The sequence below is a fragment of the Melozone crissalis genome, unplaced genomic scaffold (genome assembly GCF_028551555.1).
Source record: "Melozone crissalis strain CALT ecotype California unplaced genomic scaffold, PUWL_Pcris_2 ptg000034l_1, whole genome shotgun sequence".
In the NCBI taxonomy this organism is placed as follows: Eukaryota; Metazoa; Chordata; class Aves; order Passeriformes; family Passerellidae; genus Melozone; species Melozone crissalis.
Window position 1 is genome coordinate 21,862,063 of NW_026535812.1, and position 27,768 is coordinate 21,889,830.

Genomic DNA, 27,768 nt, shown 5'->3' on the forward strand with positions numbered 1-27,768 from the left:
GTGTGGCTGTCCCATGCTCTGGCCCACTGATGTCAGCACCTGGCAGGTGCTGAGGACCTGGAGCTGCAGGAGCAGAGATGTCCCCAGCCAGCCCCTGCAGTGACCCTGGTGGTGCTGGGGACACTCAGAGCCCTTGGTTGGGGACACCAGACCCTGAACTCAGAGCCCTTGGATGGGGATACCAGACCCTGAACTCAGAGCCCTTGGATGGGGACACCAGACCCTGAACTCAGAGCCCTTGGATGGAGACACCAAACCCTGAACTCACAGCCTTGGTTGGGGACATCAGACTCTGAACTCACAGCCCTGGGATGGGGACATCATCCCTCACCTGAGACCCAGGGCTGGGGGTGTCTCTGGGGGGCTGTTGCTGCACTCATCCTGCCATGAGGGTCTGGCAGGCTCAGAGGAAGCTGTGATCTCCCAGTTGGATCTCCCAGTTGGATGTGTGTGCTGTATTTAATGCCTGTTTTTACAAATTGCAGCTCTGTGTGACATGCATCCCATGAGAGCCCTGTTCCTCATCCCCCGCAACCCGGCCCCGAGGTTGAAATCAAAGAAGTGGTGAGTTTCTTTCTCCATCTTTATGGACTGTAAAAACATTGCTGGAGCAGTCTTTTTCTGCAGCTGGGCATGCTGGGGACCTGGTGTTGATATTTATTTATTTAGTTTTGGGGGTTGGTGATGGTCTCCAGCATCACGCTGCTGAGTGCAGCTTTGGGTTTTGATCTTCCATGGAGAGGAAATTTGTTCTGAGGATCCACAATGGCATGGAGGCCTTCCTTGGCATGCAGAGAGAGCAGCACCCTCACCCTGCCATTTCACAGTGCAGAATTGGCTTTTCCTGGGCAGTTTGTGCAGCCTCAAGTCTGATGACACTTTGCTTGGCTCCCGTTTCATTCCAGTCAGGTTCCGTTCTCAAGTGGAAACATGTATCCAGGCCAAAGAAAAAAAAGAGGATGGTTTATCTTGAAGGCCCAGGAATGCAGAGATTTGTACTTTGTACTTTGTTTGGGCTTTATTTTAAAATTTTGCAGGAAAAGAGACATCACTGTTTTGGAAAAAAAAAAAAAGCCAAAAAGGAAAGAAAGTGAGGCATGCCAATAAAAACCCACAGGAAAAATATTCCTGAAGCCCAGCCAGATGTTGTTTTGTTGCTGTATGTTCTGTATTGATGGAAGTGGAGTCCTTAAAAACACTTGTCTTTGGTTTGTGCTGTTTTCCTGCCCCAGTTCAGCAGTGGTTTAGTCAGGAAAGATCTGCCACATGTTGGAGAGACAGCACTGCCCCCTGTTCCCAGATGGGCTGAGCTCACAGAGGGAAGCTTTGCCTTAATCCTTTAAATTATGCTTAATATCTTATTGATTGCACACCCATAAAAAGGAGAAGAGCCCATGGTATGTACTGATGACAATTGGAGCAGCAGCAGCAAATATTTTATTGCTGACAGAGAAGTGAGAGGGACTTGAAGCTCTCTGCTTTGGATGCATGGTGTTGGGCTTTTGGGACCAGCCTAAAAACTCACCCAGGCTTTGGCAGGAGGCATCTCAGGTTGATCAGCCTGATCAGCTGCTCCAGTACCAAACCAGGAGCAGAGGGACCATTCCCAGCTGGCTCTGCAGAGGGTGGCAGATATTCTTGCTCTCTTTGCATGACCTTTTGAGGATACAATTAGTCAGCTGAGAAAATAGTGTAGGTGCTTGTTTTCTGCCAGATCACCAGTCTGCTCCTTTGTTATCCTCACTCCTACAGCACAAAGAGGATTGTGAGACTTGAGAGTTTATTTTTCATACAAAAGTGCTGTTTATTCAGCAAAGACTCCCTCAGCCTCCAGGCAGAGGGGAGCTGATGAAAGCAGATTTTGAACAGCATGTTTCCCCATGTCCTTAAGGTAAAAACGGAGCTGGGATGGAACTTGTATTTTAGTCCTTACCCTGCAAGGTGGCATGTCCCTGGGCACCACCTTGCCACACACATCTGGCAGCTGTGCCAGGTTTGCACGTTCTGTGGGGTCTGCTCAGAGCTGTGCCGGGGGTGGCATCCTGGGTGCTTTGATGGAAAATCTCCTGGGAAGCCACAGTGTAATGAAACTCCAGCTTCAAGAGCAGCTTGGTGCTCACCTGGCCTCTGCTCCCCTTCCACGATCGAGCAGGCATCCCTGGTGTCCCTCAGAGCTGGGACATGTGCACCTCAGGTAGCTCACAGCTCTGTTCATCCTCCAAGCTGTCATTGCAGGGGAAAGCTCCAAAGGATCCCGATAAAGCTCTACCAGCTCCTTGAAAGCAAATTTTTGCAGCATTTTCAGTGTGGCACTGGGCAGATTTGCTGTCCTTGGCTCATTTCTCAGCTGGAGATTTTTGAGCTTTGCTGGGATGAATCCTGGAATTCTGCAGGCCCATCCCAGGAAGAGAGGAGATGTTTGACCAGGCTTTTGGGCTTTCACAAGCACATGTCACAAGAGCAAAGCAAAATGGAGAAAGGTTCAACTTGAGTTTGTCCTTGCTGTTGTGCACAGCAGCACATAAATAAAAGCACACTACATGGGCAGACCATCTTTTTCCTTGCATGTGAAAGTAGTGAAGGGACTCCAGCCCCTCTGAGGGTAAGTCCGGAAAGCCAAGAGAGAACACTGGCATGGGAGCCTGCCCTCAATTAAAAATTGCAGAGAGGAAAATAATTTTGTTGCTTGCTAAATCCTCAAACTAGCTTTTGAAGCAGTGCTGTGTTCCAATGAAATTAAAGACTTTGGTGTATCATTTTCTTTCCCAATTAAAGGCAGCCAGCAATGAAGCTTTATTTTCCTCTTCCCCTGGTTGCAGGCAAAATGAACTCAAACTTTAGTGATTTTGTTCCCATAAACCTTCTCTAGCCCTGCATTGTAAAAGACATGAAACCTCTTTGTTAATGAGCTGATATTTGCACTGTGGTACCACTTTTCATCCAAGCAGCTGCAGAAGCTTTGCAAACATTGATTTAAGCTTTACAAAGCCCAGGAGCTGGAGGAACGTGTGTGTTTCAGGAAGGTGGGCTGCCCTGGGCCTGGGAGGGGATGAAATGTGTGGTGGAATCCTCCTGGATCAGAGCCAGGGAGAAACCCTTGGTCCTCAGCTCCAGTGGGGGCTGAGCTGTGCCACTGAAAAGGCTGGCTTAGAGAGAGGAAGATTTTGGGAAATGCAGCAGCCTGAGCTGGAAAATGGATGGGAAATCCCTGTCCATAGCTCTCAGGTGTCTTAGGGCATCACAGGGCACTGAGACCCCCATCCCATCATTCCAAGAGGATAATTTTTCAGCTGCTTCACCTGTATTCTATTTGCACATGCTCTGGACCACACATCCAGGATGGAGTCTCTCCAGCTTCACACCAGCAAGGGAGAATCGTATTTTAAAAGTGGGGTTTTTTTTGAGCATCACATTGATTGTGCCTTCTGGGTACACTGATACACTGTGTTTCTCAAGGCAAGGTGGGGAAGGGAGATTTGCTCATTAAGCAGAGCTGGAGGGAAGATTTAATTTGATCCAGTAGCATATTTTATTTTTGCATCTCCATTTGTATGGATTAGCACTTGAAAGATAAATCACTTTTAGTCTGACAGCTTAAAAGTAAAATCCCTGAAAGCTTATTGTTTTACTTCTAATGCAATTCTGTAGTATCTGTTGGCTTCTGACATTAATTTATATTCATTTTCTTATTTGCTAAAGCAACATAGACTACAGTGACCTGTCAACATTTTCCTTTCTTGTAAATCCCTGTTCTCTTGAGTTTATAATGTGGTGAAATTAGTTCCAGGAAAACTTTGGATATGCAGCACTTGAGACTAGGACAAATTTGTTTATTAAAGATTTGGCTGAAACCGTTTTAGCTGAGATTGAATGTGACTTTGTGGGCAGGGAGGAGGGCAGGGCTCTGTTCCCATCTCTATCAGAAGAGCATGTCCCAGTTCCAGTCTCCCAGTCCCCCTGTCCCAGTCTGTTGGATCAGGGGCTCTGGGGCTTGCTGGCCCCCCAGCCCTGATGGGTTGTGATGCTGAGAGAGCAGAGAAGGGCTGCAGGCAACAGCATCACCCAAAAGTTGTCTGACGTCTACCAAGCCTTGCAATGTTGAGACTTAAATCTAAAAAAAAAATTAAATTACCCTTGCTTGTCCCACTCAGCTTCACAAAGATTCATCTCTTGAAACACTGCCTGGGGTTATAAAATATGAGAAACAATCCACTCAGGCACTGTGCTCATATCTGTGTGTGTTATATCTCGTTTCTACCTGCAGTTTCACAGGTTCAGAGGGGAGGGAGCAGGAGCACTGCCTTGCTGCTTCTTGGGTGCCATTGGTGACATCTTGCTTTGGTGATTCTCTGGTCATACTGATGGTTTCCAGCTTTCTGAGATAACGAGCGAGACCTGGGAAAAATCATCTCAAACTTTCTAACACGAGACTCAATATATTTACCTACTATTTCTGTACCTTCCTTCCCTGTTCTTGACCAGGTCTAAGAAGTTTCAGTCCTTCATTGAGAGCTGCCTAGTGAAGAACCACAGCCAGAGACCAACCACGGAGCAGCTGATGAAGCACCCCTTCATCCGGGACCAGCCCAACGAGAGGCAGGTCCGCATCCAGCTCAAGGACCACATCGACAGGACTAAAAAGAAGCGAGGAGAGAAAGGTCAGTGGACAAGAGAGGAGTGCTTCTGGAGAAGAAGCAGCAGTCTGAGCAATCCTTAACCTCTGCCATGTGCTCAGATATGCCTGCCTTGGCAATCTGTGACCTCTGCCACGTGCTTGGGGATCCCTAATGCAGACCAGGGCACGTCCAGGCAGGTGAAGCTTATGGGTAAAAGAGGGAAGACAAAAAGGACTGGGTTGCCCAGTACTAGTTCCCCTTACTCAGATGGCTGAGATTGTTTGCAATCTCGTTAAATTCTATAGGTGTAAGCCTTCATGTGGTTTTGGGGACAGATTGTTTTGTTGGGTTTGATTCCTCTCAGTCATTGAAATGAAAATAAATACCTGTAATTAAACAATGCGTGTTCATGCAAAGCAGACAGGTGACTGTCATTAGAGTTAATCAGTGTTTTTAAATATTTTTTTTTCTAATGAAAAATGATGCCGTTTTTTAGGCCAGGTGGTAATTTCCACATGGAACATCCAAGCCTTGATTCATTAAAGCGTGTGTATAAAATTTACGTTTGCATAGATCCGTGCTGGCGTGTGGGAGGGTGAAGCTGCTAAGCTGAATTTTCCCCAGCTCACATATTTCATGCCAAGTGTGTTGATCTACGTGACATCCCTGCAGCACCAGCGATGAGCAGAGCTGTGCAAACCAACATCCAGATAAGACCCTTGCCCCAAAGCAATTCCGCTGACTAGGAATAACCCATTAAACTGAATGTTTTCAGTGAACTCTCCAGGCCCTATCAAAGTCCTCTGCAAGAAAGATCAGATAGCAGAAGAAACTTGTTATAGTATTCAGCTGCTTGTGAACTGAATTTTAATTTGAAAGCTCATTTGTAGGATCTAGCAAATTAATATGTTGCTATTTCTCTTCTTATTGGTAGCGGAATTAATTTTTCATGCGTACCTTCCAGCCCCTTGTAATAGATTTCACTACAATCAAAACAATAAAATGGGATCCCAGTGAAGTATTAAATGTGTTTAGTCTGGCAAATGAAGGTTGGACCCTAGAGATGGAGAGTAATTGGATAAATGCAAGCCTTTCTTTGACTATAATTCCCTTCATCCGATAAAGATGATATCCCAGCAGAAATTGCAGTATGTAACACAACATTGCAGTGAGCTTTTATGTGGATATCTTCAGTGCCTGGAAATTACATGGATTTGCATAGTAAGAGCATATGTTTAGGGAAAGAGGAGCTGGTGCCTTCAGAGCCTTGGTTAAATCCCACCTCCCTATGGCTGTGGCTCCAATGGCTGGTGGTGCATCTCCTGCTGCAGAACCATCCTGAAGAAGGAGGTCACTCACTGTCATATGGGGATAAATTCTTATTTTGTGGACACCCCCATGTTTACATCAAGGGACTGTGATTGTCAGGGCTGTTGCCCACTGTGCTGGTGCTTCCCTGCCCTTGTGGCCCCCATAAAAGCACAAAATGCAGAGCAGAAATGCTGCTTATTCTTGGTTATGCAAGGTAAAGAGAACTGGCTGTTCTGCCTTCAGAGCTCTGGGGTTTTCAGCCACTGGAAAAACAAATGAGTCCAGCAAAGGGCACTGATGAGCAATTCTGTTCCTAGATGAGACAGAGTACGAGTACAGTGGAAGTGAGGAGGAGGAGGAGGAAAATGACTCTGGAGAGCCAAGGTAAGAATCAGCATTTCATTTGTGCCCTTACATCCCTTTAGCTGTGCATAAAATCAGCTTGGATCATGGGCTCATATGAACTGGAAATGGAAAAAGGACATTCTGAGCACAGAGTCCTGTTCCCTGGCAGAACAGAGGGAATTCTCACTGCCGGGTGGTGCATGGGTATGAACTGATGCTCTGGATCACCTTAACCAAAAGCTGGGGAAGAAAAACCCCATTGCCTGTGGGATCTGCAGCACAACATGGCGCTGTCATGGGAATATGGATATTGAGATGTGGAAAAATGTGAGGTGAAATTAAAAAATTCTTTAAAATATGGTTCCTTACATCCAAGTGTAACTAACTCCCTGTTTCCATGTAATTTTTCACCATGAAACCTCCCAGGTGCTGCCGCAAGCACCGTGGGGCTGGAACTTTCTTTGCTGACATTTTTCAGAGCCGTTGTAATTAGTATCAGGTTATTCCATTATTTCTCTGAGATAATGTAGTATTTTAATAGCTGGCAGTGATTCATGCTAAATGTGCTTTGTGCACAGCTAAATATAGTGCGTGCCAGCCACTGCAGCACCAGAGGCTTTGGTTAGAAACTTAATGTAAAGGAAACCTTGCCATTCCCAGTGAGTAAATGACCGATGAGCCATGAGCAAAGCTCTGTCACCTTGCAGGTCCCCATCCCTTCACCCCTGCTGCCCTGACGTTGGCAGGGGGTTATTTACAAATCACGAACGGCACGGGGCTGCTGTGGAACGTGCCTTGAGCTCTTTTATTTTTCAGCATTAGTTTCTTTACATGATTATGACAATGGGAAGATGACAGCAGCTCACATCTCAGGCAGCAGACTAAGAATTTGATGTTACAACTTACTTTATAAGTTTTTTGACCAATCACACAAAGCAAAAGCACATTGACAGTAGTTCTGTTTAATCACCATAAGCACACATACCTTTGGTTAAAACCTTTGCTTATTTCGAATACAATACCTGCTTGTAAGCCTTGAAACACAGCACACAGAGCTCCATTATTAAGCTTCAACCTTCCTAATATCTTGCTAGATAAACTTTTCTGTGCTTAGAGGGCTACTCTAGACAAGCGTTAATACACAGATCATTGTTCTATGCGTTAATTCACAGATCTTTTCTACAGTTCAGATAATTTTTCTGCTGACCTATCTCATAGCTGCTGCTTAGCTCTAATCACAGTTCTACTGTATCTAAAGCCAGCCTTTTGCAGCTTTCCCAAAACCCTCTATTTTTGCGGATTCCCACAACGCCCAAGCTCTGTCGGGTGCTCGGATGCTGTTGGGATGGAGGGGAGAGGGTCCACGCTGGGAAACCACACAGGTGCAAGAGGCTCAAGGCTGCAGGGAGGGGCTCTCTAACGCTTCTCCTGCGTGCAGCTCCATCCTGAACCTGCCCGGGGAGTCGACGCTGCGGCGGGATTTCCTGCGGCTGCAGCTGGCCAACAAGGAGCGCTCGGAGGCGCTGCGGCGGCAGCAGCTGGAGCAGCAGCAGCGCGAGAACGAGGAGCACAAGCGGCAGCTCCTGGCCGAGCGGCAGAAGCGCATCGAGGAGCAGAAGGAGCAGAGGAGGAGGCTGGAGGAGGTAACAGGCCAGGGCCGAGCTGGCTGCGGGTGTGGAGCAGCAGGATTTCTGGTGGCAGGTCTGTTGGCCTCCTTGAGCCAGGTCTCATGAGTTGTTGGAGGTGTATTACTCACCCAAGATAGCTCAGCCGCCTTTGGAGGTATAAAATCAGCAGGATGGCTTCTGGTGCAGTGTTGTAAAGAAAAAAAGTTTAATAAAAGGCAAAATAACAAATAGAGAAAAACCGAGCCAGGTGCAAGAGGTTCTTGCTCCTGGTAAAACACCTCACAAAAGCAATTAGTTTCTTTGCTCGCTTCTGTTTTTAGTAAATTGACTTTTTGGCTCCTGTCCAATTAGCTGTCCTTAAGTTTGAGGTGAAGTCCCCTAAGCCTGTGAAATGGCTTTTTCACCTAAGCAAGGAGAGAAACTTCTGAGCTTCTTTCCTTTTTGAGGGGACAAAGGATAGTTTTGTCACTCTGTCAGCAAGGGGCACATTCCTGTAACTGTTCTCAGGTGGTTTAATGTCAGTGCTGACCTCTCCAGTCAGTAACCCCAAACATTTTGTCACAATGGTCAAGCCCCATCCTTTTGGTGTAGCCACCTCCAGCCACTCTCCACACCATAGCCAAGTGTTGCCAACTTTTGTGAAGGTAATAGAACTCGTTTGCTATGAATAAATCCTTGGAATTCTAAACCTAAAGGGGTCCCTGGAAGTATTGAACTACTAACTACAGAGTTAGCCCATGACTGGGGTGGCAGCTGTGTTCAGTCGAGGTGTGCAATCCAGCATCTGTCAAGTTCATTATCATTATTTGCTCCTGTGGACTGTTACAGTGGAAAAGGAGCTGAAAAGCTCAATTTGCCCTGTCCCTGGATCCATGTGCCATTTGTGTCCTATTTAATCCATAATTTCAATTTCAGTCTTACAGTCCCTGCCAATTACAATTTCTCTTGCAGGGGAGGGGCAGATGCCTGCCTGACTTGTGCAATGATCCATATGTGCCCTGAAGGATAAGATTTCATTACCCTTGTCTTTACATACCAGCCACAAATGCAGTTGGTCTTAAAATTATCCACCCCATTTAAAATCCAGCTGCAGGATTTGACCTCGTGACTTTGGGTGTCCCTGAGCTGCTCAGCCTGGCCATGTGCTCTGGAGGCAGTGCTTGCTTTTGTTTTAGCTCCTGGTTCTTGTATTGAAGAAATTCATCAAAAAATAATGGGGCTTTTCCCAATCTCTTGGGGTTTTTGATGGGGTTTTTCAAAAAGGCACCCATTGCCTTGCTCTGAACTCAGCCAAGTGACTCATTGAAGGGTTCATATGTTGAGGATCATTAAACTAGCTTTCTCAAGAGGTCACCAATATGTCTGATAAAAGGGTTTGCAGTAAATGGAGTGTTAGAGCATCCACCCCCTTAATCTGTACTGGGTAATGCCTCAGGCCAGGGGCACAGACAGGAAGGAATTTCAGGCAGCTGATGGTGATGATGGTGATGGTATGGCCCCTCTTCGAGGTGCTCCTCTGAGCCCCTCCAGGGCAAAAATCAACACAGGCAAATCCCAGGCAGAGCATTTTTTCAGTCTGGTAAATATGTAGGTCTGTCAGAGCACAGAGTGTTCAGTATTTGTAGGTCAGGGTTTGCTAGAGCCCTGCACCCGTCCCAGGGTAGGCAAGCTGCTTTGGGAGAGGACAAGGTTTGCACACAGATGCACCCCAAAATCCCCTGCCCCAGTGGGTGTTTGTGAGGACTGCTGTAAGGGAGCCTGGTTCTGCCTTTGTCTCAGCCTGCTTGCTGCAAGCAATACAGGAGCAGAACAACAGCAGAATAAAAGCAGACACCAGATTAACTGCAATCCTGTAATGAATACAATGCCTGCTGCTGTATTAATATGTTCTCTTCACATAGAAAGAAAATTGTTCTCTCTTTGCTGCTTCCCAGGCAGGTTTTGAATGGAGGACTAATCCCTTTGCTAAGCAGGAGAGCTCTGCCCTGAGCTACAGAGTTGCTGCCTTGCTGGGCTGGGCTGTGCTCAGTCCCCTGGGCTCTGCTAGTTCCCTTCTGTCCCCAGGTCATTAAAAATTAATGCCACCATAGCCAGGATTTAAAGTCAATGCCTTTTCTAGTGGCTCAGAACAGCCCTGTTGGGCTCTTCACCCACTGCCTTCTTCCCAGCTGCCTCACAGCTTTTGGACCTCAGGTGAAAGGGGGATGTGCTGGAGCAAAGCTGGCCAAGAGGTGTTTGGGAGCTCCTGCCATGTCAGGGGAGTGGGGAAGGGCAGGGGGCTGTGGCTGAAGAGCATCCTCTGCCCCCTTGATGTGATCTGTCCCACGGGCTCAGCCAGGATCAGAGCAGATGCTGGGGCCAGCTGGCAGCTGTGATAGTCCCAGCATCTTCTCAAGTGCCCATTTCCTCAGGTGCATCTGGCCAGGTTTAGCCTCACCTGCGTCCAGCCAGAGTAAAACAAGCTCTGCTCTCTATTAGACACGGTTTGCGTGGCGAGCAAGGAGCAGCTGAGTTGCTATGGTGAGGATTAAAGCTGGAGTCCTTGAAAGAGGCACAGCCCTTCTGTTGCAAACGTGGTGGGTTGTGGCAGTGGTGGGGACAGATGCTCCCCAGCATGGCTGGCTGTGGCTTTGCCAGCTGCAAGGTGCCCTGAATCCGCAAAACCAGAAAATCTGCAAGGGCAGAGATTAGCAAATGAAGTTTCATGGCTGCTGCAGGGATATAGTTTGGATATAGTTTGGTCTTTGCTCTTGCTGGGTATTTTGGGGTGGGAAGCCTCTGATGGGCAGCCACCAGCAGCTGTCACAGTTGTGCTGAGTGTGGTGTGGCTGTCCTGAGGCTCCCAGCACACTACATGGCTCTGGAGGGATGCTCCAGCCAGGCTGCTGCTGTTGGGCCTCTCTGCTTTTTCCTACACCAGCTTTGCACTAGCTTCCATCAATGACTCTTGGCCAGGGATTTATTTTGGTTAATGGGAGCAGGATTTCTTCCATGCTGCTTTATGGTCTGACTAAGATGGGGTGTGCCTCCAGCAGGCAGCAGTGGTACCAGCAGATCTCTGGGGGAACAGACCAGTGGAAGACTCAGATTACTGTGTTTTCAAAATAAATTTGACCTTTAAAACACGGCAGAGCAGCCGGGACAAATAAACCCTTGGAGCTGGTGGCTTTTGGGTCTCCTAAGTCAGCCTGTTCAAGCTGCCAAACATATTACTGTGTTTACAGAAAGAGCTCCTACTCATCATAAGATGCCGTGGAGGTGTCCAGGCTGAGGGAGTGAGTTGGCATTTGGGCCCAAATGCAGCTCCAAAGGGATTGATGTAGAGGGATGCCAAGCTCAGAAATGCCTGGAGTTAATTTGTACTGGAGATGAACAGCAAAAGAGCTGAAGAGAAAGGCCTTAGTGGGATAACTGGCCCATTCCCCCATCAGTGCAGACCTTCAGGAGGTTTGTTTGGTGGTTTTCCAGTGTCTTTAAATACTGGCAGGGGCAGAGCTCCTGCCCTTTCTCGTGTCTCAAAATGAAAGAATCACATTTTTTCTGTCACCTTGATCTTCCTAAATGGGGATTTCTGAACCTCTCACAAAGCACCTCCCACGTTAGGGCTTTTTTGGGGAAATCCACCATCTCCTGATGTTGATCTGACAATAACATCAAGTGCATATAGAAAAAAAGTCAAGTGAGGAAGTCTTCTGGAAGGTCTTTATGGCCTTCTTGGAGCCCTGCAGACCTTGCTGCCATCCTTTGCGTGTCTCCTTGCATCTGTTGGACACTTGGGTCTCCTTTTTCAGGAGCTGACCAATTTCCTTCTCTGAGCCTGAATCTTCTTCCAGGCAGCCAAAGAGATTTAGATTTGCAGCTGTCTTTAATTGCAGTGGAAGTAAAAATGCCCAAGCCAGCTTTGAAACCGGGGCTTTCATGGGAGCAGAGTTGCAGCTTTGTTTTCCCTCGCACAGAAAGTTGATCTCATGAATTCAAAATGTGCACCAGAACTAACCCTCAAATTAGGAAATTAAATATCAATAGATCCAACAGCACTGCAGAAAATGTTTGTGTCATGCAGAAGGGTGAATAGGCTTGAATATATTTTAATTTTTCCCTATATATACATATATTAGATATATATAGTTCCCTAATCAGCCTTCCATTTGTTGCTGGCACAGAATGAGCCTTGATGCACTGGTTTAACCACCAAAACTCCAGCTGAGCTGTAGGAATTACACATCCTGGGGTCAGGAGCTTTGGGGATCCTGCAAGACAAATCTCTGTGCAGACCCCTTGGCAGCAGTGGGCAGATGGAGTCAGAGAGGGCTTTACATAACCTCATTTTTCTGCCAAATTGTGGATTTTTCTCCATTCTAGGTATAAAATGAAGGTCAGATTGTTACAGGGAATGTACCAGGCAGATCTAAGCATCTTGCTGTTTTCATCTGACGTTCCAGTTAGTGCACTTACAGAGCTGGATGTTCAAGGGATAAAAAATTGCTGAAGCTCCTGTAAATGTTAACCAGCAGAGCACCATTGACTGGAAGCTCTTATAAAGCAATAAAAAAAAAATTCAGCAGTTAGTTGTAGGTAAATTTAGGTTATATAAAATGGTGGTTTGTTATTTTCTTCTGCTTGTGCAGTTGTCCCATAGCTTGTAGGAACCTTGTCACTAAGGTGACAACCCCCTCATAGGTGTGTGGTCCATGGGGACACTGCAGAGGTATTCCTGCACCCATTTCCAGGGAGAACTGTGTTACAGCAGCTCCTGTAGTACAGGTAGGAGCTAAACCTCATGTGCCTCTCCTTTTTCTTTGGTCAGGAAGCATGCAGGGCTCATAGTTCCTGAAGCATGAGATTCCTCCTGCATGGGGCATCCCTTCGTGGTGATCCCGAGCAAAAGCTCTGCAGTGGTTCAGAGCAAATCAGATCCCTGCTTGCCGTGGTGGGGAGTTCTGACCCAGTTTCTCTACCAGTGGGAAACACCTCTCCATGCTCCAGTGCTTGGTGTGTCAGAAAAGATGATGTTCCAGCCACAGTCACTCTTTCCCTGGTGGCTCAGATAAATGAGCCTGTCACAACAACGCAGCCACCTAGAATATTTGTTTTCATTTGTCGCTTGGAATTCCCCTTCCACTTCTTTCCTGGCTCATGCTGGTGTTTGGGAGCAGCAAGCCAGGGTTTCCAGGAGCTTCTTCTTGCAAGTGTCAGTGCCTCTCTGAGCTCACAGGGTTCAAGGGGCAGCTGCAGCTCTCCCATTGCTCATAGCCCAGGATGTGTCTGATCTAGCAAAGTGAGCTCGCTCTTTGAAGTCCTTGTTTCATGCCAGGCCTCCAAGGGCCTCCCCACCAGAGGTTTTGCCTTTGTGTGTCTCCTCTCATCAATATTTAAAACCTGTCATATCTGGTGCAGTGCAAATAAGATCCCGCTCTGGCTTACAAGCAGCTACATATAGCTTTACCTGCAGAGTTATATAAATGCAGCCCTAATTAATTGGTGCTCTTGCCTTGCATGAATAATGGATCTGGATAGTGTAAATACACACAGTAGTTTCAGGCTTGGAGAAATGTGGGAAGTGTGCTCTTGCAGTGGGAGAGGGAGGTCAGAAAACAGGGAGAAAAGGAGGCAAGGAAAGAGAGATCTTTGAATCTTTGGTTTTTTGGGGGTTTTTTTTGGTTGTTTTTGTTTGTGTTTGTTTGTTTGGCTTTTTTGTTTGTTTTGTTTGGGTTGTTTGTTTGTTTGTTTTTTGGGGGTTTTTGGGTTTTTTTGTTGGGGTTTTTGGTTTTTTTTCTGTTTCTACATGCACTTGTTTTCAGCTGCATCTCCCTGATCCAAATCCCTCTTTCAAAAATGGTCCACATCATCCTTCAGAAATGGAGGAATGGTCCACATCATCCTGATACTGGGGAGACTGGGGTTTTGCCCACTGCAGTGCCAGCTCCTCTCCAGATGTTTGCCAGCTGCTGCAGCAGGGCCACACAGGGAAGGCAGCTGATTCAGCCCTGCTCTGCTGGGCTGCAGTGTTCAGCTGAAGGTGCTGCTAATGCCACCAATGGTGACAAATGACCTGCTTATAATGTGACCTGACAAATGTGCTGTGGAGCTGCAGGGCAGTGCTGCACTGCTGCTCTCCATAAATGTGTGTGTTGGATCCTGCTCAGAGCCTCAGCCCCAAGAGCCTGCCTGCAGCAGGGTGCAGGGGGCCTTGGAGCATCCAAAAGAGCATCAGGCCTGGCTTTGAAGGAAAGTGCTCCCTGTGGGCCTCAGTTCCCATTCCTGGCTAAATAGGCTTTTAGAAGGCTGCTGGTGAGATGCTGCCTGGAAGGAAAGGGGCCAGAAGTGGGGCAAGCTCACTGGGGCATGTGGTACCCAGGAAGGATAAGCAAATTGCTTTTGCCTCCTTGTTTGGAAGGATTTGGATTTGTTCACCTACCACATTGGAAATGAAGCCCATTTGGGTGATTTTTATTTAAGAAATAGCTTTGGCATTCAGGGCCTTGCCTCCTGCCAACCAAGCCCAGCCTACACAAGCATTATGTGCTTTATTCAGCAGCATCATAGTTTAACTAAAAAAGCCAGCTGTTAAAACCCACCCCAAAACCAGTGTGGCACAACTGGGACTGGAAGCTCAGGGTAATTTATTCAACACATTAGTCTGAAGATGTGTGCTTCAGAGGTCGTGGGAGCAGTGACCATGACCTAAGGACGTCAGGGAGCGCTGGTGAGGCCAAGAAATCCAGTAAATCACCAGGATGCTGCAGAGTGCCCGTGTCCTGGTGGTGACCCCTCTGCAGTTTTTAGTGCAGAGTTCCCAAAGCTGCACCCAGGCCCACTTCCCCTGTTGCCAGTGGGGACAGGAGTGCACACAGAGCAGCACATGGCATTCCCTGCCCACGTGGGCAGTGCCAGGGTCTGTGCCTGGCGTGGGACACGCTGGTGTCTGCAGCTGGCAGGTTATTTCAGGTTGGAGGCAGTTTTTCCTTCCCTGAGGCAAGTGGAGCAGCTCTGATAAATATTGCTATAGGTGGCACTAAAGCTGTGCTGCAGCTCAAGGAAATCATTGGAGTCCATGTGGATGTTACCTGTGGGTGAGGAGGCAGCAGCAGGACAGGCAGTGGCTCCTGATGGAAATGCTGGGTTCTTTAAATGTTTGTTACAACAGCTGTAGATAGATTTATCTCCATGGACATCTGTCTGTAAAGATATCCTTGGATGTGTATCTCCACAGAGACACAAATATATAGAATATGGAGGAAAATACAGTATCTCTATAGGTATCTACAGATAGATACAGATTTTAAATCAGTCTGTGCAGTGCAGGTTCCTGCAGAGCAGCAGTTTCACACGGAGGCATCTTGGTCTCTGCAGTGCTCAGCCAGCTCTTCAGCTGCTGGCTCCAGCCCTCCCCACGGTTTAGAGAATGCATGGCAGTGCCAGCTTCTCCAGTGACACATTGCCATGCACTGCTCAGCCACCGTGTGTCGGCAAGGGAGAGGAAAAAATACAGGGAAAAAAAAGGGGGAAAGAAGGGCCAGGATTCTGCTGCAGTGGGTACCTTCCCGCGCTGGTGTGAGGCTGCACCCGGGAGATGATGGGGATGACGGGGATGATGGAGTCAGGGCAGGCAGCTCCAGAGCCAGTCCCGGCATTGGAGTGCCCTCTGCCGATGCTGCATGCGGTGCTGCATGTGTGCTGCAGTGAGGGGCTGCCCTGGCCGGCAGCCTGTGCAGCACTGCAGCACTCTGCTGCCAGCCCCTGCTCCTGGCATGGTTCAGGCAGCTGGAGGAGTTAGGCTGGGTTAAAAGCAGGTGTGTGGGGGCTGCAGGTGTGCCCAGGGTGACTCACAGCAGGCTGTGGGTTGTCATCACCCCTACACTCCCTGTCAGCAAAGGTGCTGCAGAGTGGAGCAGGCAGGGATGCACCCAGGAGGAGTGGGGCAGGCAGGACCTGACAATAGCAAGGGAAGTCCCATCCTGCTCATTTGGTGCTTCAGAAATGAAAAACCTTTGGATTTTGAGTCTTCTTTGTTGGTTTCTGGTCTCAGCAAGCATAAAGAAGGATGCATTTCGCACTCAGTAGGCATAAGTCTCCTGGCTCTGTCCCTGATCCTCATGGCTGGGTTTGGGGCTGAGATGTGTTACCTGTAGGCAATGGGCTCATGTAGCTCCCAGGTAGTTCATTAACCCCCTGGTTGGCCGTGCTGGGACATGGGGACCATGCACTGTCCCCGTGGCTTCATCTGCAGGTGGGAGAAGAAATGATCTGGTTCTGGCCAGGAGCATGCTGTGGGCTCTCCACAGCCAGTGCCAAGCACCAGAGTGTGTGAGGATGGAGTGGCATCAAGGATTCCCTGTACCACCCAATGATCTCCTTGGATGGGTGGGAGCACTCTGGGTCTGTGGGCAAGGTGACACCCCAAAAACAATGAGAAAAAGGACTTTGGGCTCCGGGGAGAGGGATGGGGATGCTGACCTGAACCTCCTGCCCCCCACAGCAACAGAGGCGGGAGAAGGAGCTGCGGAAGCAGCAGGAGCGGGAGCAGCGCCGGCACTACGAGGAGCAGATGCGGCGTGAGGAGGAGCGGCGGCGCGCCGAGCACGAGCAGGTACCGGGCTGGGAGCGCGCCTTCCTCTGCCTCTCATCACAGATCTTCCTGTAAACACTCCTTTTTTACCACTTGAGAGCAAATTGCTTAATTGTTAACACTGCGTGTGTCGCTTTCACTGCTGTTTATTTCTGTGTGGATCCACTTGCTGGCCCGCAGATGTGAAGGCATTCGGTGCAGGTTTTCCACGCCCGCTTGTTCTTGGGGTCAGGTGTTTTGTTAATCTTGGGTAATGTTTGCCATTCCCCAGCAGTTTCTATTCTTGTAGAGTGGTGGACACCCTGGGCTCTTTGGGCAGGGATGGAGGGTGCCAGGGCTGATTGATCAGATCTCTTGGGCGGGGTGGATGTGGGTGCCCACCTCATTCTCCTTCCTCTCCGGAAATACTGGCTCTTTTACCTTCTCTCTCTTTTTCCTTTGATCCTTGCTGCCCATGCCTCCAGGAGTACATCAGGCGACAGTTAGAGGAGGAGCAGAGGCAGTTAGAGATCCTGCAGCAGCAGTTGTTGCAGGAGCAGGCGCTACTTCTGGTAAATGGGAGGCCACGGCCACGCTTGCCGCTTGCTGCCCGTGTCGTGTCCGCATGCACCCGTGTGCCCCAGTGCCTCCTGGCATGCCCAGACATGGGGGACACCGCTGTCACCACCCTCCCTGGAGCCTCCTGTCCTGCTCCATGGCTGCAGCATGCCTGGATGCCCTGTTCTGCCTGGGGCTGGCTGCCCTCATGGTGCACGGCTCTCATCGCATCCCTCCGCAGCATTGGTGTGTTTGTGTGTGTGTCCTCCTGAGAGGAGCAGCCCTGGTTGCTGCTGTGGAGTTTTGGAGGCTGTTTGCAGCACGTTGGGGTGTGTTCCAGCTGTTGTGTGCCTGCATCCATCAAACCCACCCTGCCATGCTGTTCTTCATGTTCTGAGTGAAGGCTTTTGTTTCAATTTCCTCGCAGGAACACTGTCTATTCCCTTGTGTGCTGTTTGCATTCTTGATGTCCTCTTTTTTATTTAATTTGAGTTTGAGTTATCCTTTTTACTGCTGGTAGCTGTCTGTTACTGCATTTTCTTTTAATCTACAGGATTGTTTGTTTGGGTTTTTTTTTGTCTTGCTATTTTATTTAGGAAAAAAATCCAAAGCCCTCACAGAAACCAATACCTTTTAAAAGGACTTCGCAAAATTATTTACTCCTTTAAACTCATAGAGCTGTAGGGATTCAGAAAGATCACACAGTTGGCTTTGCAGTCTGGCTCTTCTCAGGATCAATTAATTGGTCCTACAGAGGAGTTGGCTTCAGTTGAGTTTTGTCTGACCATAATATCATGAAATGGTTTGGGTTGGAAGGGACATTAAAGACTGTCTCTTTCCAACCCCCTGCCATGGGCAGGGACAGCTTCCACTAGACCAGGTTACTCTGAGCCCCGTCTTGACCAGGTGATGTTTGGCACGTCATGGAATTGATCCTTCTTTTCTCTATCCAGAAAAACCTGGCCAAAGTCAGTGGTAACTCCTAAGCAAACCTCAGCCCTCAGTGGGTCTTGCAGGGTTTCCCTGACAAGGCAGCACTCACATCCCCCATTCCTCCCAAACGGGGCAGAGCATCACTGGCAGAGTCAGAACTCTGAATTTGCTGGCTCTGCTGTCTCTCCTTGGGGATGCTTTACAGTTCAGTCCCCAACGCCTTCCAAATCAGCAAGCTCTGCCAGAAAACAACCTTTCAGCTGCTCAGGCCCCATTGTTGACCCAAACAGATAAATCTGCAGGTTGCAGGCTGGCTGGGCACCGTGTGACTGTGTTTCTCCTGGGCAGGAGTACAAGCGCAAGCAGCTGGAGGAGCAGCGGCAGGCGGAGAGGCTGCAGAGGCAGCTCCAGCAGGAGAGGGACTACCTGGTGTCCCTGCAGCAGCAGCAGCAGCAGCAGAGGCAGGACCAGAGGCCAGCAGAGAAGAAACCCCTGTACCATTACAAAGAAGGGATAAATGCCAGCGAGAAGCCAGCGTGGGCCAAGGAGGTAAGGGAGAGCAGGGAGGATGGTGATGCTCATGTGCATCTGCAGGGATGGGTCTGAAATGCACACAGCAGGTTGTGCTGCACAGGGTGGGGACCCAGGAGGTGCCATCAGCTGTGCTGGGAGCACTCCCAGCTCGGTGCAGTGTGTCTGGGTTTGTACAAACAGGAGGTTTTTCCATGAGGGTATGTGAGAAGGAGAGTGAATCCCTCCTGGAGGGGTTCAGCCTGTCTGGGGGCTTGTGGACAAAGAATCATATAATTCAATTAAGGGGTTGGAATGGACCTTGAAGATCACCTCCTCATTCTCCTTCCTGGCATGTCCACAAGTTTGCAGGGTCGGGGGTGAATGCAGAGGGTGATGGTTGTGAGGTTCTTTGCTGAGCCCTAATTCTGCATAGGCAGGGGTTGGACAGCTTTTCCCCAGGCTCAGGGCTGTATCCCTTGGGGTCGCTCTTTTCTGATTTTTTTCTCTCGGGCAAAAAGAGAGGATTGTAATAGTTGTGAGATCTTGAATATTAATTATTGCTAGTGTGAATAGTCTTGAAAAGATTAAGGCATGCATTGTCTGCAGTGCAGATTCAGGACCATGTGCAAACTCTTTCTCCTTAATCTCTGTGGTGACTCCAGTAAGACTGGTGCCTGCTCTTGCTATTAATTTTTCTAAAGTTCCATCATCATTCTCCAGCCCTTTTTAGTGTAAGAAGAGGTTTGATAAGTGGGATTGCAGATGAGGTGTTCCAGATGTGCTGAGCTGCCTCTGATGAGAGAGGCTTCCACCTGGGTGGTGCCTCTGCAGCTCTGTGCAGAACTGGGTCACTCTTGTCCATCTGCCGGGAGGCTGAGAGTAGGTAGTGGGCAGGGAAAAGGGAATAAACTCTGTCTTTTATTGCCTGGTTTTAAGTAAACCCTCTAGAACACTGCTTAAATGCTTCAGGCACTGTCTGCAAAACTTCAGCAAAGATATGTAAAAAAGGATATTATTTTTTTTATCTGGGGTGAAGGAGAAGAGTGCTGGATTTAGCTTTCCCTTTCAAACACAAAGGCCCATTTCTTCTGTTTCATGGGGCTGGCATCTTTTTGATGCTGTCCCTGGAAGCAGGACATTGGGAACTGCACAATGTTAATAAAAGCAGCAGAACATGGCCTCTTCCCCTTTGCCAAAATCATTGGGAAGATGAGGTTTCCTGTTGTTGGGGAACTTCTCCAGCTTCCACCAATTAGCTCTCCAAACCATTTATTCCTTACCTGTGTCGCTCTGTCTGGTTTCTAATTAAATGCTCCAAGCTGTGGCATCTTTCTGCTGTTGGGAGCAGTAGTTTGATGTACTGCCTCAGCAAAGCCCCTTTGGGAATCTCCCAGAATGACTCCTCTTGCCTCCATCCTGTTTTATCTTCTGTTTAGTCCTGCTTTTAACACAATTCAGGTACTTTGCTGCATATATTGAAGGCCCACCTTTGCTTGCTCCACAGACAGATTTGTGCTGATACTTAATGAGCCCACCATGGTTTTTGTTATAGTTTAGCAATTTCCATACCCAGCCCATGCATGCTAATTTAACAGAAATATTGAGACTTTGTTTTCCTGTGGGAACAATGAAAAGACAAGTCTGGTGCTCAGCCTACAGTTTCTGGAGGCTGTGCAAAGCTTATTTGGGTATTTCCTGAGGATTTTACATTATATCCCATACTGCCCTTGTTTTTATGCTTTTTTGGTCTCAAGTCTTCTCTTGTAGGAGCTTGATCACCACAGCTGAGCCCTCCTCACGCTGTGCCTGCCTTTGCTTTTCACACCTCTCCTTTATGCACACATTTCCTCACCTCACTGGTTTTCACAGGGTGACTCCAAGACCCTGCAGGAATGGGATAAAGCATCAGAGTGAGGTTGTGGCCACTCACCTTGTGGTCATGTCCCTGCATCCCCTGGTTAAGGGGCTGGCCTGTTGGTGATGACACAGCTCTGGGTGAGGATCCAGCCTGTGCTGCATCTCTCACAGCTTCCCCAGAGCACAGACAAGGATTTCTCTTGATGCTGAACGAAACAGTCTGAGCAGATAGTCCTGCCAAAATGCATGGATGCACACTCCCTTCCGCTGCCCCTTCTACTCATCTTCTGGTAACCCAGGGTTGTGCACTGGAAGCTAACTTGGGATGTATCTTGGATGCTATCCCAGACCTGTCCTGTTTTCCCAGGCACATCTCTTATAATTATGGACTATTTGGGCTTTTTTGGAGATCATGTTGGGACCCTCTGGTGATCCAGCCAGGGATGTGGCATTAGCACTCTGAGCTCTGGTCCTGTAATTAGCAGCTCCCTTTGTTACTGACTTTTCTGTTATGGATCAGTATTTGCTGAACAAGGTGTTGGAGATAGCCAGGGACAGTTTGGTCAGCTGAAGGATGGATTTGGGCAGGAATATACCACACATGATTGCGCAGAAAGGAGGGGACAAGTTTCCACATTTTCCACATGGTGGCTGGACCCCCTGGTGCTTTCCCACGGTTCAGAGCTTCCCTGAGAGAACTCGGGGCTCAGCTGTGCATCATGAGCTGTTCTGTTCTCTGCAGCAGCCAACACCCACAGTCAGCTCCTCCTTCAGTCCCCGTGGCTTTTATCCTGCTCTCCCTTTGAAGTGATGTATTAAAACATTAGCAATCTTCTGCTGGGACTGCACAGACACTGCTAAGGATGTTTCCTGTTTGGGGAACCTTGAGTTCAATTAGAGAAGGTCTGTACTGGAGCAATGATGAACATCTGAAGGATTTAGCTGTTTTTTCCCCCTTCCTGCCTAACAGTGGAATCAGTAGGGCCCCACCAAACACAGCTGGAGAGTCTCAAGAGCATCTTCTGCTGTGCTGGTCCCACAAGGTGCAAGTGAGGAGATACTGGCGGTGGGAATTCAAGCACCTTTCTCCTTCCCAGTACCCAGACATCCCAATTTGATCCCTCTCCTGCACGCCAGCTTGGAGATCCTCCTCAATCAGGTGCACCTTGGGGCCTGGCATTGTGCCGGGAGCAGCTGGAGCGCAGCGGCTCCATCTCCGCCTGTCGCTGTCAGGGCTTGGCTGAGGAGGAGATGGGCTGGAGCAGCCGTGACCCAGCACTCGGGCTGCTGCTCCCTTTTCAGAGGGCGTTCTCCTTCCCACCCTGCTCCTCTCCTCATCCCTTTGTCCCCTTGGGCACTGCTGAGCAGAGCTTTGCACAGCCTCTGCTCGCTGGTGGGTCTGGGGAAGTTGTGGTGACCTTCCAGGACACAGCAGTAGCCCAGGCTACTTAAACTCAAGAAACAGTCCATAACACAAATTTCTTACCTAGATTTAACTCTGCCTCATGCTCAGTCTCTGAAAAGGATTAATTTTTATTCATATAATGGTTCTTTTGTTTCATGAGTATTTATTTAAAGAAGAGCTGTGGTCCTTTCCAAGCAAACCTGTTGTAAAGATTGCCTTTTACTGTGGCATCATCCACGGTGGAACCGAGACACGCTAGGGGTATTTAACACTTTAATGACACATAAATAAAATACACATCAGATCCCGAGGTATCAAAAATTCTGCATAGCATATTCTGCCTGAATATCAATGCACAGCCTAGCTGCAGGATGGCATGGCTGGGTGAGCTGAAACCGCCGTGTTCCCATCAAGGGGAGCTGAAAGCAGTGAGCTTTGGGTTGATGTTCTCTTTCAGTTAAAGAGGCTTTTCCCCTCCCATACATGACAAGGTGCCAGACTGAGTAAATTCAGATCAAAGCCAACATTTTTCTGGCTGCCATGTTTATTCTTTTATTCAGATCAAACAAAACTACCCGTTGTGGTGTTTATAACTGTGAAGGAAAATGGTCCCCTTGCTCAAAGATCCATTTGAGAAGAAGCAAGAGCTTCTCGGGAGTAATTTTCTAGGAACATCTCTCTGAGGCGTGCTGCCTTTTCTTTATGTTTTCTTTTTAGTTTCTTTTTTTTTCCATTTCATATTCAGAAATTAATGAAGGGTATAAATCCAAGCATTTTCATGCCTTTAAAATGCATTTATTGCACAATTTGATGGAAATCTTGGATTCCATGATCACCGAATCACTTAGGTTGGGAAACACCTCCAAGATCATCAAGTCCAGCCTGTGAGCGATCACCACCTTGGTTAAGCAATAGATATGCTATGCCTGAGGAGAAAGGAGGTTTCTGTATGTTCATGCCTACCCTGGATCCCACTGGAATGGGTTTTGGGGCTCTGACTGTCCCGGTGTCGCGCAGGTGGAGGAGCGCTCGCGGCTCAACCGGCAGAGCTCGCCGGCCATGCCCCACAAGGTGGCCAACAGGATTTCTGACCCCAACCTGCCTCCTCGCTCCGAGTCCTTCAGCATCAGCGGCGTGCAGCCAGCCCGGACGCCGCCCCTGCTCCGGCCCGTGGACCCGCAGGTAACGGTGCTCCGCCCTGCCAGGGTGCTGGGGGTGCTGGTAAGGAGACAAGGAATGATGGATGGAAGGGAAATAGCAGCTGGCTCCCTGGATTCTCAGCCTTAAGCATGTTCATGAGTAACAGCAGCATCTGCATGCATGAGTGTGTTCCTCTTGTCACCTCCATGTGTTAGCAACATCACGCTGGTTTGTACCTTCCTTTGAAGCATCACGTACTGGTTACTGCTAGAAACAAGCTGGAGGACCAGGAGGAGCTGCTGCTCTGGGCCAGTGCAGCTGTTGCTCTGATCCTCTTTGGATCTGGTTTATGTAAAGGCCTAAAACCACAGAGCCTGGCACAAAAGACCCGGGATGCTTTGATGCTGAGGATCATCAGAAAGAGGTTTTGCTTTCTTTGCCGCTTTGATTCAAGGTTTTGTTTTGGTTTTCCATTGAGTTGACATCAGTCACAAACACATCTGGAGAGGGCATAGATCACCCTGACTGTCACAGAGGAGGGGCATTGTTATTTTAGAAGTTTCTCCCAGCCATGAGGTCTGCAAGAACTCTGCCACCAAAAGCTGTAGGAGTGTCAGTGCTGGCTCTGGTCCAGCCCCTGGAATTGCTCCCACAGATCCACAGACTCCAGCAGGGATTTCAGAGGGAAATACAAAGCCTTTGCTCCAGGTTCAGCTGGGCTTTCTATGGAATATGTGCCAGCTAAGTGCCAGCCACGTGTGGCACCTCCAGAACAGAGCCAGCCTTAAACAAAAATGTGCAGGAAAGCCCTGAAACATCCTTTTTTGTATGCAATTGGAAAGTGGGCAAAACCCCGCTTCACCATCATCCCTCTGACTGACCAAATAATTTTCAGTGACCTTCTTGGCATCCTATACCATCAGCAGCTACAGAGACTTTTGTTTGGCAATAAAATACCCATGAAAGAGTTGCTTGAAGCCCAGAGCCCCGTGTCAGTGTGTGTGTGCATACTCCTGTACCCTTGAGACATGGACACATACAGGGATCTGTATGTAGAAATTTCAAATAAAAGTCACAACCCTGTTGTATCAAAGGAGTGCAGCTTCACAGAGTCCTGGGAAAGAGCTCTGATTTCACAAACTGTAACCTTGTGATTTTCTCAGATTTCCCAGAACAGATGTCAGTATTTCTTAAACTTGCAACCTGTAAGGCTAATCCTTGGGAGCCACCAAGACCTATAGAAGCTCATGCCTCAAGATATTTTTTAAGCCATCTATGCCTCAGAATTCCTGATGATTTTTTTAATCAGTTATTATTTATTATCGTTTCCTTATTTTTGGTTTTTTTTTTTTCATTTTTAACATGGAAAATCCATGCCAAACCTCATTAGTACAACCACGGAGGTGCAGATGTAGGAGCTGGACTTTGGGCCAGCAGCAGCAGAGCCTGGGGCGGGCACGGCGTGTGCGGGAGTGTGATTTTTAACAGATCTTGCCTTGAAGTGATGTAAATCAGAAGTTCCTGAAACCAAGGCAGTGCTGATCTCAGACCAAGGGGGCTTTTCAGTGCATCCAAAGTGCTAATAAAAAAAAAAAAAAAAATTAAATCAAATTTTAAATTTTTTTTAATTCCTTTTTTATTTTTTTTTTTACCCTCCATTTTGACTGATAGTTCTGTTTTGACTTGGTGCTTAGATTCCACATCTGGTCACTGTGAAATCCCAAGGAAGCTCCTTGTCTGGGTCTCAGTCACTGCATGAACAGCCTGCAAAGGGACTGGCTGGGTTTCAGGAGGCTCTGACGGTGACCTCTCACCGCACTGAGATGCCAAGGCAGAACTCGGACCCCACCTCAGAAAACCCTCCTCTGCCCCCTCGCATTGAAAAGTTTGACCGAAGTTCTTGGTTACGGCAGGAGGAAGACATTCCACCAAAGGTAACACAACCACTCCTCACTTTCAGCACCTCAGAGCTGAGTCCCTCTGGCAAAGCAGAGTGGGCAGGACTGAGCCCACCCCGAGGCTCTGCAGTGGGGCTGACCCACCCAGGGGCTGCATTTCCTCAGGACGTGCTGGGAGCTGCTCTTGGCTGCAAAATAGCTGCAAAACAGCACTGCCCTCCAGCAAAGAAAGTTCTAGAGCTCAGACAGAGGCCAAAACAAATTAATCTCTTCTCTCCCTTGGATAAAAAACAACCTTCTGCTTAAATAGAATTATAGGAACATAAAATTTGTCATACTCAATAAGACGGGTCCTTTTTAGTCCAGTACCGTGCCTCCAGTTGCAATCAATATTGATGGAAGATTTGTAAGGGCTCCAGCAGCTTTATACATTCATTGACATTTTGGCAGTGTCTGGCAGTACCTCTTTAATTAGGATTCTTCTGGACCAGTATTTCGATTGTGTTGTTTATACACCTTCACTTGGGAAGAATTACAACTTGGCCATTAAAGTTGCCCTTACAGTGAATCAGTGCTCAGCCAGGAGGATTTTTACAGAGGAGAAATGATTATAAATTGATTAGTGACAGGGAGGCAATATTTGTCCCTGATTGAGAGGCGATTTTTCTGTGTATTTACAAAGTGAGTAACTTGCCTTTTGAAGAGCAAAGTCACAGTCACCAGGTAAGCCTCCCTGTGCAGGGGATCTGTGGTGGTGTCATGGGTGTTGATAATGCTCCTATTTCTGCTGTCACCAAGCAAGAGGGGACATCAGTGCTCTGCTGAAGGCAGCAGCAAGCCAACAGCTCCTGGAACTGTCTGTGTGCTTGGCTCCTCCACAGTGCAGAGGGGTGGCTGCCTGGTTTTAACCTAATTAAGAAAAAGCCCTGCAATTTAATGTTGGCTTTTGCCATGAGTCCTTTGAGAAGGACACTGGGCCGCAGCAATGCCCTGTGTGGTGAGACCATGGCTGCTGGGAGAAGAGCTGTTCTCCAGCACTCTGCAGTGTTTTCCCCCTTGGCTGAGGGAAAATGGACTCTGGAAGGGATCCCACCAGATCACATTTAGGGCTGATGTGTTGGCAGTTTCACCCCAGAGGAGCCTGACTGCACACTGGGCTGCCCAAGGTGAGTTTGGGGTGTTTGGAGAAGAGAAAGGACTGCCCCAAGAGGCAGGACAGGCTGTCTCTGTGGTCCAGGGTCTTGTTTCTGCCAGTGCTGGTGGCTGGATGCTTCAGAGGAAGGTGGAAAAGTCCCCAAGTCCTGACTGCAGAGTACTCTACCTGGAGGGGAGACTGCTTTGTGCTGGGACAAGCTGCAGCTGGTGATGCTGCAGTCCAGGCTCTCTAAACCTTCTCTTATCTTGCCTAATGGAACCGTGTGTTTATTCTTTAAAAAAGCCAAGCCTAATCCTTTTTATTGCTAATCCTGACAAGCCCTTGGCCTTTCTGTTACCTGGTGCAAGGTATTGAACCAGGTGAGTATTGTCTTGCCTCTCCACATCACTGAGGTGCTGGGGGATGAGGCCACTGCACCTGTGACCATGCAGTGATGCCTGAGCTCCCACGAGATGGGGCAGAGTTCCAGGGTCACCTGTCACTGCCCCTCTAGGCTGTGCTTGGCTTTGGGTGCTCGTGCTGAGCCCTTCTGCCAGCAGCAAGGTTTGGCAGTGGCATCTGAGGCTCAGTGGAGGTCACAGTGTTTAATCCCAATGTTAGGTGGGTCAGTCTGGGTCTTCCCACTGTCAACCCTCTTGTTTGTCCACCAGTCAACACCTTCTGTCTGCTGGCATGTGTCATATCTGAGCTAGATAGAAAACCTCTGTTGTGGCTGTTGAAATGCACTTCAGTCTGAGTTTTACCTTAGAAATTACTTGTATGGGTTTTGTCAGATTTAAATTATATATATATTTGTGTGTGTATATGTCCATACATTTCTTCCAGATGTAAGTGCCCTTTTTGGTGGTAGCCAGGCTGCTCTGGGGGCTCCTGTGCCAGGAGCATCCCTGATACCACCTTTGCTGCTTGCTGCTGCCTCACACTCCAGTGATCCCATCTAAAATCTGAGAGCCTTGTCTTTCATAATTGCCCTAAATACTGCCTTTCTCTCAGTGGGAAATCAGATGTAAATCAGCCTTGAGGCAGAGCTGGAAGGTGATCTGTCATGGCTCAGGTGGGTGACTGCAGATGTCTCCATTCTTTTCCAGGTGCCTCAACGAACCACTTCCATATCCCCTGCCCTGGCAAGGAAGAACTCCCCGGGCAATGGCAGCGCCCTGGGGCCACGGCTGGGCTCCCAGCCCATCAGGGCAAGGTGAGGGCATGCAGGGGATGGAGAGGATGGGCAGTGTGGAGGTTCCAGTTGTGGGTTTCTCTGGGTCTGCATTGAAGGCACTTGAGACAGTAATTCATGTTCAGACTCAGGTGTTTATTATTTCTTATCAGTAAAACAGTCTCACTGCTGTGAGTTCAACAGCTTTTCATTAGAAGTCACAAAATGGCCAACAATTTCTTGTTACAAGGTCTTTTAAGACTAAACTATCCCATTAAGAACTGACACCTAGATTATTTTCCCTTTTAACCCAGTAACTGATTCCAAAGAGCTGCAATGGGGACTTTTCTGCCCAATTACAAAATGCCACCCAAACCCATGGAGAAGGAGGAAGAAGAAGAAACCCAGGATGACACCCTGTGCCCTCCATCTTGCTTCCATCCACAGCACACTAAAAATCCCAAAACCTAAATTTGTCACCAAGTGACACACCTACACTACTCTCTATAATCTATTTCACACTTTTGTGGGTTCCAGTCTATCTTGAAGTCTGGGAAACTTTGTCCATGAATGAGGGTCAAGGTCAGTGCTGCCCTGGAGTTCAGGGCACCCCAGAGCAGACAGAGAAATATTCCCCGTGCCCTGGGTTTCCGAAGGGCAGGAGTGACCCTGGTGTGCCACTGCTGCAGTGCCTGGCATTGCCCAGC

At 48.4% G+C, this 27,768-nt stretch overlaps 1 protein-coding gene across 3 annotated transcripts in view; it reads left to right on the forward strand.

Annotated features, from left to right (window-relative positions):
- TNIK (TRAF2 and NCK interacting kinase) overlaps positions 1–27,768 on the forward strand; it is a 146,202-nt gene that overhangs the window by 92,154 nt on the left and 26,280 nt on the right. The window contains exons 9-18 of one of the 3 annotated variants that reach the window (XM_054283034.1): positions 486–564; positions 4,483–4,658; positions 6,245–6,311; positions 7,711–7,915; positions 16,380–16,490; positions 16,934–17,020; positions 18,288–18,488; positions 22,732–22,896; positions 24,549–24,788; positions 26,997–27,103. In XM_054283034.1, coding sequence (XP_054139009.1) covers positions 486–564; positions 4,483–4,658; positions 6,245–6,311; positions 7,711–7,915; positions 16,380–16,490; positions 16,934–17,020; positions 18,288–18,488; positions 22,732–22,896; positions 24,549–24,788; positions 26,997–27,103 — 1,438 coding nt within the window. The remainder of the gene's footprint in view (positions 1–485; positions 565–4,482; positions 4,659–6,244; positions 6,312–7,710; positions 7,916–16,379; positions 16,491–16,933; positions 17,021–18,287; positions 18,489–22,731; positions 22,897–24,548; positions 24,789–26,996; positions 27,104–27,768) is intronic. The other 2 variants (XM_054283035.1, XM_054283036.1) reach the window with 2 other exon arrangements.